General features: G+C 37.9%; 1 protein-coding gene across 4 annotated transcripts in view; it reads right to left on the bottom strand.

Annotated features, from left to right (window-relative positions):
* Positions 1–18,511, bottom strand: part of Cfap54 (cilia and flagella associated protein 54) — a 270,425-nt gene that overhangs the window by 249,929 nt on the left and 1,985 nt on the right. For all 4 annotated transcript variants that reach the window (XM_090328446.1, XM_090328444.1, XM_090328445.1 and 1 more), the window contains exons 2-4: positions 9,117–9,222; positions 6,777–6,920; positions 4,792–4,963 (exon numbers count right to left, since the gene is read on the bottom strand). In XM_090328446.1, coding sequence (XP_090184572.1) covers positions 4,792–4,963; positions 6,777–6,920; positions 9,117–9,222 — 422 coding nt within the window. The remainder of the gene's footprint in view (positions 1–4,791; positions 4,964–6,776; positions 6,921–9,116; positions 9,223–18,511) is intronic.

The following is an 18,511-nucleotide window of genomic DNA, read 5'->3' as shown; positions in this document are numbered from 1 at the left end:
ACTGGGGAATTTACATCCCCTGGAGGTTTTCCTCAAAAATGACAAGGACCCTCTGTATTTCAAAAACATTCCTCTCACCCTGCCAGCCCTAATGTATCCCATCTATTAAAACTGTCTTTGAAAATGCAGGATTTGGGTAAGCTTGCAATTTCCCACTGTAAAAGCCAGAAAGAGGACGTTAAATGGTAATAGATGGACATAGACTCAATCTGTGTGATCTTCAGAAGTCAGTTTAATTTTGTTTTGAGCCAAATATGAATTTGTCTGTCATGTGACTGACTCCTTTTCATCAGACAGCCACCATCAAAATTAACCTGAGAGTATTAATTGAGATGTAGATGAATTGAAAACTGAGTTGTTATCCAATATTCATATAATGGCTTAGATTTCAAAAATAAAAATTGGTTAAATATCTTACAAGACTAGTAGAACCAAGCTGATACAGAAGTAGGTACAGTAGCTTGCTAGGCATGTTAACTAAAGCCTGTAACCATAGCTACTTGAGAGGCAGAGAAAAGAAATGGAGGTTGTTAGCTAAGGCATAAAAGTCTGTAAGACACTGTCTCCACCAATGCTATCACCACTTCAAAGGAAGCACAATAGCTTGCCTCAGTGGAGCTTGCCTGTCATCCCCAGCAACATGGAGAAGTACAAGCAGAAGAATCAAAGCCTAAACTCAGGCATAAAAGGAGATCCTACCTTAGGAAAAGGGGCTAGAAGCATCACTCAAGCGGTAAGGTACCCTGCTTAGCAACCGCAAGGCGTTGAGTTCAATCCCTAGTATCATTAAAAAAATAAATAAATAAACAAAATCTAAGTGTGGTTTGCACATGCCTATAATCCTAGCATTCAGGAAGCTGAGGTAAGAAGAGGGTGAGTTCAAGACCCTGTCTCAAAAAACAAAACCAAACAAAAAAGCAGAGTAAAGGTCTGCATAAAAAGGTCCAAATATATTTTGATAAATTAACAATATATAAATTACTGCACACTTAAATTTCAAATTGTCAAAATTGCATGGTCTGTGCACTTGCTAATCCCCTAGCTGAAATCGCTTTCTCTTACATATTCAAATGGTTCACTCCTCGAATTCCTTCAGGTCTTTGCTCAACTATCACAGCAAGGAGGCCTCCCTTAACCACTGTAAGTGAATTTCTAGCACACCTTATTCAGGCCTCTATATTCCCTGTCCCCTGCTTACCTTTACTTTTCTCCTCAACACTCAGCCATCACCTGACTGAGATGATCTGACTGATCATTTCACTGAAGTAGAAGAGTATGAGAACAGAGTTTTCACCTGTTACCTTCTCCTGTGCCCTTGGCATCTAAGATAATGCCTGGTTTCCAGGAACTATTCATTAAGTTTTACCCCAAGGACAGTAGATGGACAAAGTATAATGCATGTATTTCCCACAATCCAGCAGTCCCATTTCTGGGCATAGATCCCAGAAAACTCTTACACAAGACTATAAAATAGCATATACGAAGGTATTCCTCACAAAATCATTAGTGCAATTAAAGAGATGCAACAGATCAGTTACCCATCCCTTAGGGGTTTATGGGTACCTGTAATACAATAGGAAAGCAGAGTTAAATTAGATTTAAATACAGGAGCCTCAAAATAGAATTGACTGAGAAATATTTATGGAACAAGATAAAATATAGAGGGGCTGGGAGTTTGGCCTAGTGGTAGAGTGCTTGTCTAGCATGCACTAAGATCTGGGTTCAATTCCTCAGTACCACATACATAGAAAAAAGCCATTAAGTGGTACTGTGGCTCAACTGGTAGAACTCTAGCCTTAAGAAAGCCCAAGGACCATACTCAGGCCCTGAGTTTGAGCCCCAGGACTGGCCAAAAAAAAAAAAAGATAAAGTATAGAGCACAATGCCACATACATAAACAAAAATACAGAAAAAAATAAAGATATCTGGGTGCTGGTGGCTCATGCCTATAATCCTAGCTACTCAGGAGGCTGAGATCTGAGGATCATGGTTCAAAGCCAGCCTGGACATAAAAGCCCATGGGACTCTCATCTTAAATTAACCACCAGAAAACCAGAAGTGGTGGCATGGTAGTCTTCAGCAAAAGAGTTCGGGGACAGAGTTCAAGCCCCATGACCAATATAAAAAAAAAAAAAGATAGGGCAGGGAGTTTGACCTAGTGGTAGAGTGCTTGCTTAGCATGCACGAAGACCTGGGTTCGATTCCTCGGTACCATATACATAGAAAAAAGCTGGAAGTGGTGCTGAGGCTCAAGTGGGAGAGCTCAAGTGGGAAAGCTCTAGCCTTGAGAAAGTCCAAGGACAGTGCTCAGGCACTGAGCTCAAGCCCAGGACTGTCAAAAAAAAAAAAAGAGATAAAGATACAGTACTGAAACCTTTTTTTCTTTTAAAAAAATTTATTACAATGTATAGAGGGGTTACAGTTATATTCACCAGGTAGTAGGCACATTACTTCTCACACACTGATATACTATCTCATGTTTTTGTTCTTATTTCTATCCCCCAACCCTTCCCAATCATCTTGTTTTTTCCCCTTCCCTTTCCAATTTCAAATAAACAAATAAATGTACATACAGTATGCCAGGTAACAAAGTCAGATACTGTAATAATATGAGATTAACCAGAGGTCAACAAAAGAAAAGAGAAATAACAGTACATTGAGAACAACAATCACATGATATAAAGCTCTTATTTCCATATCCTGGATATCCTTTCATATAGCCTATTCCTATATGGCCATATGTATCTAGGTTTTGGGCTACTGTAATCCTCTGCTAGGAAAGTCCTAGGTGTGTAATAATTATTACAAATGAGGGAAACCATTGAGCCTATGTGAAAAATTTTATTTTCAAAGAACATTTGGGATTAATTCATAATTTTTCACTTTTCTTTTGTTTTGCTGTTTATTTCTTTTGCCAACTAAGTAGCTCAGGTTCTCTTCAACTTTGCTGTGTGGCTAAACTAGTTTTGAACTTCTCAGTTTCCTGTCTCATTCTTTCAGATTACAACTAGCACCATTAGACCTGGTGTGCATCTGCTTATGAAAGGACTGAAAGAAATGAATTGTGATACACCATTTCTACCTCTCAAGGAAGGCTCAACCAGGAGTCCCAGTCCTTAATCTCTCACTGCCTCTTTGTCTTGTTCTCTGTCCTTGCCAAAATAGGTGAACAATTCAGATAGAAAGATGGCAGTGGACACTAAAGGAATTGATGATTCCCTTGAGGTTGCTCAGGCACAAAACAAACATTCACTGGTCCAAAAAAAATCATCAAAAGTATCTTTATTTCTGGCAGCCAATGTGAAGTTTAATTTCAATGCAGATGTTAAAACATGATTTGGAGTGAATGAGGGAAAAAAAAGGTGATGAAATAAACTTGTCATGGAGTTAGAGAATTTTTGGTGTATTTTTCTTTGGAGTTATTTTGACCTGGTCTTAATCATATCAAATACATTGTTATTATTATTTTTCATTTAAAACATACTAACCATTCTTAGCACCACAGAAAAGAATGTATCCACCTTATGAACAAAGTAAGAGACTTAATGCAACTTCAGGAGAAAACTTGATGTTACATTTTTTTATTGTAATTAGTAAAAGGGTTACATGATATTTGCCAGATAGAAGGTGCATTAATTCACATACATTGATACCCTTCCACATGTCTTGGTACCCATTTTTGATGTTACATTTTATAACTAAGATTATTTTCTTGACACACTTAAAATGTGTGAGCTGTATATAAATGTGCACTCATATGCATGTATATACTAACCAGAGCTTCCCTTTCAAAATAGTAGTAAGAGTAGAGTTTGCTGTGTAGAAAACAGAAGGTACTATCCAAGGTCTTTGAGAGGAGGACTGACATATCAATAATACCTAGGACCAATACACTAAAGTGGTCAGTCCTTCCCCATTACATTTTATGCTTCTCTATCAACTATGGTCCCTGCTGTTTGTTTTGTTTTGAGACACAGTGATCCAAGGCTGGCCTCAAACTCTCTAACCTCCTGCTTTAGCCTCCCAAAGGTTGGCATTTCAGGTAGGTGTCACCATATCTCTGTCTGATTTTTATACACCTGACACTGATTATCCATTGCCTCTGACATAAATAAATCCCTATCTACAAGGAAAAACTAAAATGTAACATGAATTTAAAAATAATAGCTGGCTCACACCTCTAAACCTAGGTACTCAGGAGGCTGAGATCTGAGGATTGAGTTTGAAAGCCAGCCTGGGCACTAAAGTTCGTGAGACTCTTTTTTTTTAATATATTTTTATTGTAAGTAATAGAATGATTTCATTATATTTTCAAGATAGAAAGTGCATTACTTCACAAACATTGCTACCCTTTCTCATGTTTTTGTCCCCATTTCCTTCCCCCAGTCCCTTCCCCCATCTTATTTTCCCCCTTCCCTATCCTATTTCAAATAAACAAATAAACATATATACAATATATCAAATAACAAGGTAAGATACTGTAATAATAGTTGGTGAGACTCTTATCTCCGATTAACCACCAGAACACCAAAAGTGGTGCTGTGGCTCTAGGGATAGGGCAATAGCCTTGAGCTGAAGAGCTCAAGGTTAGCACCCAATCCCAGAGTTCAAGCCCCATGACTGACAAAAAAAAACTAAATAATAATAATAATAATAATAATAATAATAACCCCAGCCATCCTATTGTGAAATGTATATGTTTTAAAACACAAGGTCATCAAGTTACCATCAACCTTAGCATTTAACTTTCTGAAAAAGATATAATAGGAAACAAAACACACTTGTACCCACCATTGAAAATAATCCAGCAAAGGTGCTCCTGTGAGAGAGCCACCTGCATGACGAGCCTTAGAGAGGACAAGATATGCAGACACTTCCTCACAGACTCCTTATTCTGCAGGTTTGCATCAGAGTCACACACTAGCTCATAGCTACAAATACTTTTGCCACTCAAAGCATGAAACTGAAACACATTGGAAAATATAAATTAGAATATACATATATACACAACCCAGGAAAGCATCTCTCAAAATGTAAAGTTCTAAAGTGGAAATAATTATGCTTAGTGAGTTTAATAGTGTCTTCAAAATATTAGTTAAGATTAGCATTCCTTAGTCAGAAGCCACCCTGAGCAAAAAAAAAATATTACCAAGAATATGGAATTGAATCATTTTTTAATTCACTTGATGGTATTTTAACCTGTCTACTAATGCAGACATAATTATTGGTCATTTACATAATTCATCCAATAACTGTTAACTGAGTGCCTCTATTTCACTCTCTACCAGGCAAGATGCATTCAGAAATGAGCAAAAGATGGTTCTGCCCTTGGTAAATGCATTATTAAGTATGTATTATGTGGCTTCAGTGGTCACTAAATACCTTTTGTAAGTTTTGGTCCTAGAGTTTGGCCTAGTGGTAGAGTGCTTGCCTAGCATGCACAAAGACCAGGATTCGGTTCCTTGGTACCACATACATAGAAAAAGCCAGAAATGGTGCTGTGGCTCAAGTGGTAGAGCTCTAGCCTTGAGAAATCCCAAAGACAGTGTTCAGGCTCTGAGTTACAGCCCCAGGACTGGCAAAAAAAAAAAAGTTTAAAGTGAGAGATAAGACTACATGAGTGACCTAGGGTCAAAACATTAAATGTTCTGTGTCATTACAAAAAATCTGGACTGTAGCCAAAGAGTAAAGTCAAAGGACAATAGGATACTCTTTGCAATTAATTCTGACAACATGTGAAAAATGAATTGTGGAAGTGGTAGTGAGAGTTACATGAGAGACTTTTGCATTTAATGCAATGTAAGCACCAACCTACATTCCCTAATATTCTCTTCATGTACCTATGGTGTAGCTACACCAAACTGCTCAATAGTCCTCCCCACAAAGATGCCTTGAGGTCTCTGCTTATGAACCAACCATACATTGTTTCCAGGACTTTGAATAATTAAAATTTGGAATAACACAGATTTGAAATCAGACTGATCATAGTTCAAATTCCAGCTCTAGCCATGGCTTTGTGGGTACTGGGATGGCTTCTTTATCTCTGGTAAACTTCAGTTTTCTCTTCTATAAAAAGAAAAGTCAGGGCTCTACTGAAACTGCAAATGCATTTTATTTCCATAGGTAGCACATGGAAAACGTTTAACTGATGAATTAATGCTAGTAATGCACAAAGGCTAGAAATCAATTACACAAATTTTTGTGTCAAAAATCTGCAATGAAGAGATAATTTTTATACTCATTCTGATTAGCTTAACTTTCTCTTTTGTAAAAGAAGGCTGTAATAGTATCTAACTCCTAAGATCACTGCAAAAATTAACTATGTTGCCAGGCACAGTGGCTCACAGCTATAATCCTAGCTACTTGTGAGACTGAGATCTGGGGATCGTGGTTCAAAGCCAGCCCTGGCAAAAAATGTGAGACTCATCTCCAATTAACCACTAGAAAACAGGAAGTGGGGCTATCGCTCAGGGACAGTGCCCAGGCCCAGAGTTCAAGCCCTATGACTGACCAAAAAAAAAAATTATGAAAGCCTCTATAAATATTATTTAATAACAATAGCATCTGCTGGAAAAGAGAGTGGTTATTTGACACAGTCTCCAAAGAATTGTCACAAAGTTTAGTAAGTTAATTTTCTTTTCTTAACCATGCCTGAAATTATGTGTCAAAGGACTTAGATGCAATTCTAAGCAATGAAGACAGAGGCTAACTACTAAAGGGTACAACACAGAACTAATCATAAACCATAGCTATCTTTGCTGTTTCTTTTATCTTACTGTAAGTCCAGCAGTTTCATCTCCAAAACCTTTTGGAAAGAAGACAGTTTTAAACTGGTTCACATCTGCTCCATTCTCATCAAAACTGGTACTAAATTGTTGAAGATACCTTCCATAGCACTGCAGGAGAGCCAGTTTGTATTCCTAAAACAAAAATACTTGATTAAAGCTTAAAAGTATCACTTGATGATTAATACTCATTCTCACCAGCACTGATGTTGATTATTACTACTATTATCACCATTTTCAAGTGTGAAATTATATGATAGCTATGGTACTATGAATATAACTTTATTTAAATAGCCCCACCACAAGTTACAGAACCTTCATGACCTGACCACAAAGATAAGAATTTGGCATAGTAAAACCTACAATATTCAAACTCCAAGCACTCAAATCCAATGCCAACAAATGGTAATAATCCAACATTCAGTCAGAGGGAAATGTATAGCCTGGCTTGTTTCACCCATAGACACAAGTGACCTAGAGTTTCTGGCAGGGAGTATGAGCGGTGCTTTAAAGCTGAGTTCCTTTGCAATTTCCTCCGCTTCTCCCTGGCAGCTGTATCTCCAGGAAAAGCTAAGATCTAGGTGGGAACTACTGTCTGACAACCTCATCCCTTGAGAGTTAACCACATTCCAACACTGTTTTGCTCCTCTTTTTTTTTTTTTTTTTTTTTTTTTGTGGGTCATGGGGCTTGTACTCAGCCTGGACACTGTCCCTGAGCTCTTCAGCTCAAAACTATCACCCTACCCCTGGGCCTGGGTGTTGTCCCTGAGCTCTACAGCTCAAGGCGTTGTCCCTGAGCTCTACAGCTCAAGGCTACCGCCCTACCCTTGAGCCATGCCCCACTTCCTGTTTTCTAGAGGTTAATTGGAGATAAAGGGTCTCAGGACCTTTTTGCCCAGGCTGGCCTTGAACCTTGATCCCCAGATCTCAGCCTCCTGAGTAGCTAGGATTTCAGGCATGAGCCACCGCACCTGGCTCTCTTAATTCTTAACAAAATTGTTACTCTGCAAGCACATTGCTTACAATTTTTCCCCTTGTGGTTTTCTAATCCCAGTATTTGTAAGAGGCATGGTCCATTTTCACCGAGTTAATGCTGTCTCTAATTTTAGCCACTGAAAACAGAGCTTAGTTTAGTTTTTCCCTTACAAAAAGTACTTCCACATTTTACCCTCCATTTGGTAAATTTGCCTCCCAGACCTAACAAATTCAATAGTCTGAAAGTAGAAATGAAGGAGCAAAATGAAGCTAAGACACTAAAGATTTAGAAACAATGAATACTGCTGCCTCAGTCTGGCCAAAAATTCTTTTGGATAAAATAACTCTTTGTCCAACAGTTCATATAACTTAGAATAATTTGGATGTAAGCCAAAGCTTAAAGGGAAAACCCTCATTATCATTAACTGAAAACTCAGCCATGGTGTGGTCTTATCAAACCAAGTTCACCCATCTACAACCTTCCAAAATTTAGGCTTCACTGTGGAATTAAAAATAGAACACAGACTCAGTCTGGCATATAATATACTGAACAAGAAGCAAGACATATATGGAATGACTGCTGTAAATCACACACAGTAAACCATTCAGAAGAAGCTGAAAGTCACTTAAAACAGGACATTGGAAACTGGGCAACATAACAGCAAGGCCAGGAGCCCTGAGGGCTGTAGGTTGTGCAAGGGCAACCATGTCAAAAACAACAGGAAGTGGTGTCTGGGGCCCCTTTGTGTAAGGTAGGAACATGGTGACTCAGCACTTCCTGCTGTGTACCTACCACACCCTCATCATCTGAGTGCCTTCCCATCCACTGCCAGCCTGTCCTTCCTGTGCAACTTCTCACCCCTGGAGAATTACAACTACAAATTTAAACTTTTGGTTACTGTGCTACACTTTTTGTGTTAAACTTTTTACATGTTCATTGATTGTGTGTGTGTGTGTGTGTGTGTGTGTGTGTGTGTGTGTGAGTGTGTGTGAGTGAGTGTGTGTTTGCCATCCTTCGAGTTTGAACTCTGAGACTGGGCAATGTCCCTAGGCATTTTTCCTCAAAGCTGGAGCTCTGCCACTTTGAACCACAGCTCTATTTCCAGCTTGTTGGCAGTTAATTGGAGATAAGAATCTCATGGACTTTATTGTCCCAGCTTTGAACCTCAGATCTCAGCCTCTTGAGGAGCTAGGATTACAGGCATAAGGCACCAGCACACCTCCCACAACCTCAATCCAGCCTCATTTATTTTTAAGAAAAAAAGTCCAAAATATGTACAGTAGAAAAATTATTAGACCAAATAATAATTAGCCAAGTTGAGCTTCCCTTTTGCTCTTTGCTCCAGAGACACTTACTTTGATTTGACAAAGGCTATCTCCAACCTTTAGAAGCTTTTCATTGTAATAGTCAGCTGGCAGCCTGGGGGCGTATTTGGTCCAGATATTAAACAAAGTGGTGGCACTGTTTAAAAAAAACACACACATAAAATGACATTCTCAAAGTCAGTGGGAAAGCTCAATTAATTAGTAAGCCTTTAAAACTTGTGCTATCTTTTCAATGTTTTATTGTTAAAGCCTATTTATCATAAATATAATTAGTTATAGTATTACTTCCTATATGTAAAAACTGAAACCTTTTATAGACATTTTTAAATGTACTATCTTTAGAGAAGTTTTAAGTACAGAACAAAATTGAAAGGTAAATTGGTTTCTTACAGCTCCCACCTTTTATCAATACTCACAACACCACAGTAGTGCATCCTATTACAACTGATGAGCCAACACTGACACATCATTATCATCCAACATCTATAGATTTACATTAAGGTTTTCTCTTGATGGTGCACATTTAATGGGTTTGGACCAATGTGTAATGACACATACTCACCATTATAACAGAGTAGTTTCACTGCTCTAAAAAATGGTTTGTGCTCCACCTCTTCATTTTTCCTTTCTCTTTAATCTGTTAACCCTTGGTATTTTTACTGTCTCTGCATTTTTCCTTTTCCAGAATGCAATACAGATGAAGCCTTTAAAAAGGCTAAATACTTAGTAATACACATTTAAGTTTCCTGCATGTCTTTTGTAGCTTGACAGCTCATTTCTTTTTAACACTACTATCACACTGTCTGAAGTACCACAGTTGCTTTTTGTACTTGTCTTCTAAAGGACAAGTTGATGGTTTACAAGTTTTGGTGATTACAAATAAAGCTATTATAAATATCTGTGTGCAGGGCTTTATATGGACACATTCTTAAACCCTCTATATGAATACCAAAGAGCACAATTATTGGATCATGTGATAAGAGTATGCTGTTACATAAGAAAGCACTGAACTGTCTTCCACAGTGAGGGTCCATTTTGCATCACCACCAGCAGTGAATGAGAGTTCATGTTGCTCCATATTTTTGTCAGCGTTTGGTGCTGGCAGTGTTCTAGACTTTACCAGACATATCTTTGGCAATTCATGGGCTATCTTTTCATCTTCTCTACAATGCCCTCCACTAAGCAGAAATATTTCATCTTAATGAAGTCTAACATCAAAATTGTCTTTTATGGATGGGGCATTTGGTACTTACTGATTGATATAGTAAGTCACCACTGAACCCAAAGTCATCTAGACTTTCTCCTGTTATCTTCTAGGAATTTTATCATTTGAATATTACATTTAGATATATGATTTTAGATATATAAATTTTTGTGCAGTATAAAGTGTGTGTTTCAATTATTTTCTTTTTTGCCTGTAGTTAGCCAGTTTCCAGCACTATTTGTTGCAATGATGACCTTTTTTTCTCCACTGTAATGCTTGTTCCTTTGTTAAAAATCAGCTAAGAATATATAGCACACAGATACAAATTCTATCTTCCACTGTCTTTACTTGCACCAATTATCACAACATCTTTATTACTATAACATTAAGTCTGTTTTGAGATTGGTTATCTCCAATTCTCCAACGATGTATTTTGTTTTGTTTTGCATTGCTTTGGGTTTTTGGGGGGGGCGGGGATCATAGGCCTTGAACTCTGTCTCTGTGCTCTTCAGCTCAAGGATTGTGCTCTACCCCAGGGCCTGGAGTTGTCCTTGAGCTCTTCAGCTCAAGAATACCACCCTATCACTGCAACCACAGCCCCACTTCTGAGTTTTCTAGTAGTTAGTTGGACTTCAGTGCCTGGACTGGCTTTGAACTGCTATCCTCAGATCTCAGCCATCTGAGTAGCTAGATTACAGGCATGAGCCACAGCTACCAGCATTGTTTTGTTTTCTGAGACAAGGTTTCAGTATGTAACCCTGGCTGACCTCAAATTCAAAAGGCTCCTCTCTCAGTTTCCTGAGTAGATTACAAGTTATTGTTACTACACCCAACCAGTCTTCCAATAGTATGCTGGCAAGTCTAGGCCTTCTGCCTATAGTAAATGTAGGTAACTCAATAAATATTTGTTGAAAGATTGAATGAGTAAATAATTAGAGAAAACCTCTTCGTTTTTAATGTATTTATTGTTATTGTAAACGTGAGGAACAGAGAGATTATAATTACATAGTCCAGATAAAGTAGACCTTTCTAAGGAAAAATATTTCTCTTATCATTTTATTATTTTCTATAAAGAGCTCATGGGCTCAAATATTTAGTGGATCCATTCAAGGTTATGCTACCTTCCACCAAGTAAAACAGAGACAAAGCATACAGTAGTATCAAAGTAGTTTCTAGTCAGCTACCAGGATAACTTATCATTGATTATTTTACTCATTTAGTTAACACTTATTTGTTCCTTCCATTGCTCCCAAAAATTACAAATGTTGCTAGGAAAAGCCTACATTCCTTCTAATATTTTTCAATACTATTTTACAAATCTCTAGTTAATAATTTTGTATTATATACCAAATATTTATGTCCTCCCAACCTAAATTTATTGTTGAAATTCTAAATACCTCACATGACTAGATGATGATGAGATCTCTAGGGAAGTTAAATAAGATCATGAAGCTAGGACCTTAATCTGGTGAGATTATGTCCTTACAGAAAGAGATGGTAGTTGGGCATCAGTGGCTCATGAAATTGAGATCTGAGGATCACAGTTCAAAGCCAGCCCAGGCACAAAAGTCCATGACACTCTTACCTCAAACCCCCAGGAAAAAAAAAAAAAAAACATGGTGCTGTAGTTCAAAGTAGTAGAGAAGGAAGAGTAGCAGAACGCTTGTTGTATCCGTCTGCACATAAGAAATACTATGTGAAGAATAAACAGTTTTCAATGAGCCAGGAAAAGAGCCCCCACCAGATGCCAACCACAACTAGAAAATAAATTTGTTGTTGAAACCTATCTAGTCTGTAGTATTTTATTAATATAGGCCAAGCTAACAGACAGGGTTTTAAATTTAATTACTAAAGATGGATCTACTACTTATGATGTACATGCTACAATATTAAAGAAATGTTACAATATTAATGAAACAATCTCTAGAGAAACCTGTCAAATAGTTCATTGAGGTAATTAAATGACTAAATGAAAAGGACAAAGTAGTCCTTAATATTATTAATCAGTCCTTTATTGTCTCATATGGACTGATTAATAATATTTGAGGTAGAGAAATATATACAGGCACCAGGGCCAGGAGTGTGGCATAGTGGTAGAGTGCCTACCTAGCATGCACAAAGACCTGGGTTCGATTGCTCGGTACCACATACATAGAAAAGCCTGAAGTGAAGGCAGACGTGGCAACTCATACCTGTAATCCTAACTACTCAGGAGGCTGAGATCTGAGGATCAAGATTCAAAGCCAAGCTGGACACTAAAGAACATGAGACTCTTGGGCTGGGAGTTTGGCCTAGTGGTTAAAGTGCTTGCCTAGCATGCATGAAGACCCGGGTTCAATTCCTCGGTACCACATACATAGAAGAAAGCCAGAAGTGGTGCTGAGGCTCAAGTGGTAGAGCTCTAGCCTTGAGAAAGTCCAAGGACAGTGCTCAGGCCCTGAGCTCAAGCCCAGGACTGGCAAAAAAAAAAAAAAGAAAAAAAAAGAACATGAGACTCTTATCTCCAGTTAATCACTAGAAAACCAAAAGTGGGGCTGTGGTTCAAGGGGTAGGGCAATAGCCTTCAGCTGAAGAACTCAGGGACAGTGCCCAGGCTGCACAGACCAAAAGTCCAAGCCCCATGACCCACAGAAAGAAAGAAAGAAAGAAAGAAAGAAAGAAAGAAAGAAAGAAAGAAAGAAAGAAAGAAAGAAAGAAAGAAAGAAAGAAAGAAAGAAAAGAAAGAAAGAAAGAAAGAAAGAAAAGCCAGAAGTGATGCTGTGGCTCAACTGACAGAGTGCCTGAGGACAATGCTCAGGCCCTGAGTTGAAAAAAAAAAGAAAGAAAGAAAAGAAAAATATATACATGCACCAGTAATAAATGACAATGCCAAATAAATAATGTGATAAATATAAACCTAGAAGCTTAAAAGCAAAAGATGTTTCCTTTATTCATTTTGTATTTTCTTTTTAATTTGCTGCTTCACAAAATGTTCTGCATTCATATAGATGTAATGAATTTTAAAATATACAGACTTGCTGGAATTTTCAAGTTATGTAGATGAACTAGATAATTCTTCCAAATCTTACAGCTGAGATAATGATGAGTAAGTTTGTTACTCACAGAAGAAAAATACCAGCTTCATTAAATCAATTGAGGTTATATAACATGAAACTTTTTTTTCGGTGACTTCTAAGTTCAGAGTAAGACTGCTCATTAAGAATGGCTTACATAATGATTAAGCAAAAAAATAACAATATACACTATCAGGTGTGTATAATAATTTTTTTTGCCAGTCCTGGGGCGTGAACTCAGGGCCTGCGTGCTGTTCTTGGGCTTTCTCAAGGCAACAGATCTACCACTTCAGTCATGGCCCCATTTTCAGCTTTAACTATATGTGGTACTAAGGAATTGAACCAGGTCTTCATGCATGCTAGGCAAGCACTCTACCACTAGCCCAAATTCCCAGCCCTGTATAATAATTTTAAAGAGCATGTTATGATTTGAACTGTTCACTGATTATAGCTGCTCAAGGAAATTTAGAAAGTTCCAAAATAAAAGATTGTAACTGTATAAGCAGAATACCTAAATTTCATGTGATTATGTTAAAGCATCTCTAAATCTTATGTGTTTTTGCTAAAGCACACTTTAAAAATGTTAATCATACTCTTATTTCATGACATTGCTTGTATGATCAAAAATGTATTTTAGTACTAAAAATGTACCTATACACAAATACCTATACACAAAGAAACAATTTTGATTTTAAAAATATGGCATAAAAGCAGCTCCTATTTCCTAGATTTCCAACTTGTTCCATGTACTCTTCCTGCTCCACTTAGACAATATCACTAAAATATTTTTAAACCCCTTCAAAAATGCCTAAGGTTAATCCCTTATCAAAAACTTCCCAAGGATTTCCTGTCATATTTTGAATAAATTCACTCTTTAAAGTACCTCTAAAACCTCTCCCTGCCCCATATCCTTTCTCCCTTCATTCTACAGCATCTGTCCTCAGCTTTTTGCTAAGTGGGCTACTATCTGTTCCTCCAAAGGGCCTGGGACTTACCTGCCAAAGATTTTCTTCTACATTTGTTCCCCCTTCTTATCTGTTTGCCTAGTTATCTCCTGAACATCCTTTCTGATCTTAGCTTTCTGCCACCTACCATTCATTCGAAAGCAAGTTCCCATTCTATCATTCTTATGTCTCTGCTCAAGTGTCATCTACTCTAACTTAGTGAAAACCACAAGGTACCGTCACAACTTACTGTCTCCTATCCTATAAGATATTCCCTTCTTTTTCCTGTTAGAAATCACCAGTTTCGAGATTATCTTAAAGTGTACCTCTATGATATGGCTGTCTCCTTTATAAGTTCAAGAGGGCAGAGACTTCTGTTAGTTCACTGCTGCATCTTCTGTGCTTTTTACAGTGGTTAGCACATGTAAGTACTCAGCAGCTATTTTCAATAAAAGAAACTGCTTGTGTGTTGACTCAATGATTCATTCACTGAAAGTCAATCTGCCTCACTAGACTGGAAGATCAGATTTCCATATCTATTTTGTTCATCTCTGTGTAATCAGTGACTAGGGAAGTACCTAGCACATTGAAGGCACTCATATAAATGATTGCATAAATAAACAAAATTAACTTCCTAAACCGCATAAAACATTTAATTGTTAAGGTCTAGGTTAATTCTTCACATTTGTGATTATTTTAAAGATGGGAAAAATGTCCTAAAAATTGGCCCAGGTCTATTTTCTGTATACAATATTCATAATTACTAAGGATACAAAGATAATGTATCCCCTTGAATTCTTCTAATAACAAATATCTATGGTTTACTGTGTCTCAGTCCTCAGACTAGGTTCTAGAGACAGGGCAATGAAGAAGAGACATACTATCTCAGACCACCAGGGGGCTTACATTCTAATAAAAGAACTAGACAATATGCAAGAAAACAGATTTAAAAATACAAATTGATAGGTGAAATCTGCATCAGATAGGAAATTTTTCTGTAAGGTTCTAACAAATGAACCAAGACCTGGGAGAAATGAAGAAGCCAAACATCTGAAAAGCTCAAGGAAGAACATTCCAAAGGAGACAGCAAAAATAAAGATCAGCAAAGTTCCAAGAAGAGAGGAACAACATGAAGAAGCAATAGCAAACAATGGAAAGGCTTTAAATGAAAGTTGATGATGTATTTATAATGGCCACCTTGACTGCTATGTGAAGGAGAGAGTTCAAATGGAGTGGATGCAGAGAAATTGTGTTTTGGACTAAAATTACTGGTAGTGAAAATGGAGATTAAGCACAAATTAAATAAGTGCATACAGTTTGGGTATGTGTTTTTTCTTTATGCTTAGGCCTATGTAGCTTAAACTGGCTTCAGACTAAAAATCCTCCTGCCCCAGGTTTCTGCATGCTGAATTACAGGTATGCACCACCATGTCTAGCATAAAAGGCTATTCTCTACTTCTATTCCTCAGTCCAGTCTTGGTTCCCCTCTAACCTGAATCAGTAGGATTTACAAGACTTTCCCCTTGAAATACTTTCTCTCTCTGCTTTTAGTACACCTGTGCTTACTAGTTTTCCTACTACTGCTTGGCTACTTTTTAGTCTCTGCTAGTGCATTTCTCTCCCACTTGTCAATCTGGGGTCAGTCTTTTACTCTTTTCCATGTACATACACTCTCTCAGTTATTTTGTTAGGTACCATAAGGAGTACTACTAACACACTGATGGATTTTTTTTAATTGTATCTCCTTTTAACCTCCAAATTCAAATGCCCAAAACCTAATCATAGCTCTGCCTGAATTTTGACCTGCATCTCAATCTATCTACAATTAAAACTCTCCATTTACTTCCCTCCTATTCAAAACCTGCTCTTCCTACAATCACAATCCCAACTCAACATACTTGCCAATTTCCCCGTGGGGCTTATACTCATCAACTGCTTATACATCACATCTTTCTAAAAGGACCCCTTCAATCTTTCCTGACCTGGCTCCCTTCCACCTCATTTTGAACTGGACTTGTAATCTGATATCCTCCAACTTTATTCCTTGATTTATGTTTCTATTTAGCATTTATCTCTTTGTAAAATGTATTTGTTGCAATGCTCACTTATACCAGCATATACATCCTAAGATCCCTTAGTGGATATACTAAACCTCAGACAGCACTGAACTACATATACTGTGTCTTTTTCCTATAACACATACCTATGATAAACTCTCACATATATATTAGACAATTATATTTAAGCAATAATAAAAGTAGAATATAAGCCAGGCACAGTGGCTCATGCCTGTAATCCTAGCTACTCAGGAGACTGAGATCTGAAGGTCAAGGTTCAAAGATAGCCGGGCACAAAAGGACCTGAGACTCTTATCTCCTATTAACCTCTGAAAAATAGGAAGTGGGGCTTGGCTCAAGGGTAGGGTGGTAGCCTTGAGCTAAAGAGCTCAGGGACAGTGGCCAGGCCAAGTTCAAGCCCCATGACCCACAAAAAAATGTATAATAAACCATATAAACTATATAAAGGTTATGTGTGGCCTACTGGTAAAGTGCTTGCCTAGCATGCATTAAGCCCTGGGTTCTATTAACCGGTACCACATACACAGAAAAAGCCAGAAGTGGTACTGTGACTCAAGTGGTAGAGCCTTGAGAAAACACAAGGACAGTGCCCAGGTCCTGAGCACAAATCTCAGGAGTGGCAAATAAATAAATTAATAAAAGTTATATGTGCAGGTGATATATCTCAAAGTACCTTACTATATTGTGTTTATTAGCAATTTTCATGTGTAAGTTTTTCTTTCCTCATTAAGAACTTAGATTTCTCTGTTTTTTAAGCCTGGCACTGGTGGCTCATTCCTGTAACACTAGCTACTCAGGAGGCTGAGATCTGAGGATCAAAGCCAGACAGGGCACTTAAGTCCATGAGACTCTTATCTCCAATTAACCACCAGAAAACCAGAAGTGGTGCTGTGGCTCAAGGTGGTAGAGCACTAACCTTGAGCTGAAGAGCTCAGGGAAAGCTCTCAGCACTCAGGGCCAGAGTTCAGGCCCCATGACTGACAAAAAAAAAAAAGTTAAGACTTTCTTAAAGAGAGTACTTGCAGCTTCTCTTTGGCACAGTTGAGTTGCCAGCATCATTGCTCTTTCACTGTGGCATTATTATTAAGTAAAAATAAGTTACTGGGACATAAGCACTATGATGCCATGATAGTTGATCTGATAACCAAGATGGCTTCTAACTAATGGACCAGAAGGTTTTATCTATAGCATGGATATGCTGGATAAAGCAATGATTCACATTCCAGATGGGATACAGCAGGACAGGGCAAGACTTCATCATACACCAAAAGAAAACACCATTCAAAACTGTTTATTTCTGGGATTTCCCTTTTAATATTTTCAGATTATGACTGACCACATGTAACTGAAACCACAGAGAGCAAATCCATAGGCAAGAGAGGCTTCTATAGGTCTATATTCCTTTAGAAGTTGTTTATACTCACAAAAATATAATGTCAGACCTTTGAAATAAGTCAAACTCAGAGAGACAAATGGTACATGTTTTCTCTCCTGTGTGAAAGCTAGATCTAAACTGTAACTGGAAATGAAAACCAATACAGGTCTTAATGGCATTCACATAGTTCAAAAGCAAATACCATTAGGGAAGGAACACAAAGATGTAACTTCTCTGAACATTTAAAATACTATACAACATTAACTCCAGGAAACAGAAACATGGGGTTTTTATTGTTGTTCTTGTTGGTGTTAGTGGTGTTTGGTTTTTTCTTTTAGGGAGGGCAAGGGGGGCAAAAAGGGAAAGAGGGAGGGTAAACAAATTCAATCATGCTATTCATTATACACTATGTTAAAAATGACCTGTGTAACTTCTAGGGGAGGAAGGGAGAAATTGGGGGAAGGCAAGAGAAGGGAGGACATTGTCCAAAAAAAAGAAATGTACTCAGGGGCCAGGAGTTTGGCCTAGTGGTAGAGTGCTTGCCTAGCATGCATGAAGACCCGGATTCGATTCCTCGGTACCACATACATAGCAAAAAGCTGGAAGTGGTGCTGAGGCTCAAGTGGTAGAGCTCAAGCCTTGAGAAAGTCCAAGGACAGTGCTCAAGCCCTGAGCCCAAGCCCAGGACTGGCAAAAAAAAAATGAAATGTACTCATTATTGACTTATGAAAGGGTGTGTTCTCTGTAAAACACTTTAGTAATTAATAAAAT

Source organism: Megascapheus bottae, chromosome 2 (genome assembly GCF_031878675.1).
Source record: "Megascapheus bottae isolate mThoBot1 chromosome 2, mThoBot2.hap1, whole genome shotgun sequence".
NCBI lineage: Eukaryota > Metazoa > Chordata > Mammalia > Rodentia > Geomyidae > Megascapheus > Megascapheus bottae.
Note: the sequence above shows the minus strand (reverse complement) of the source record. Positions and strands in the feature narration are given on the sequence as shown.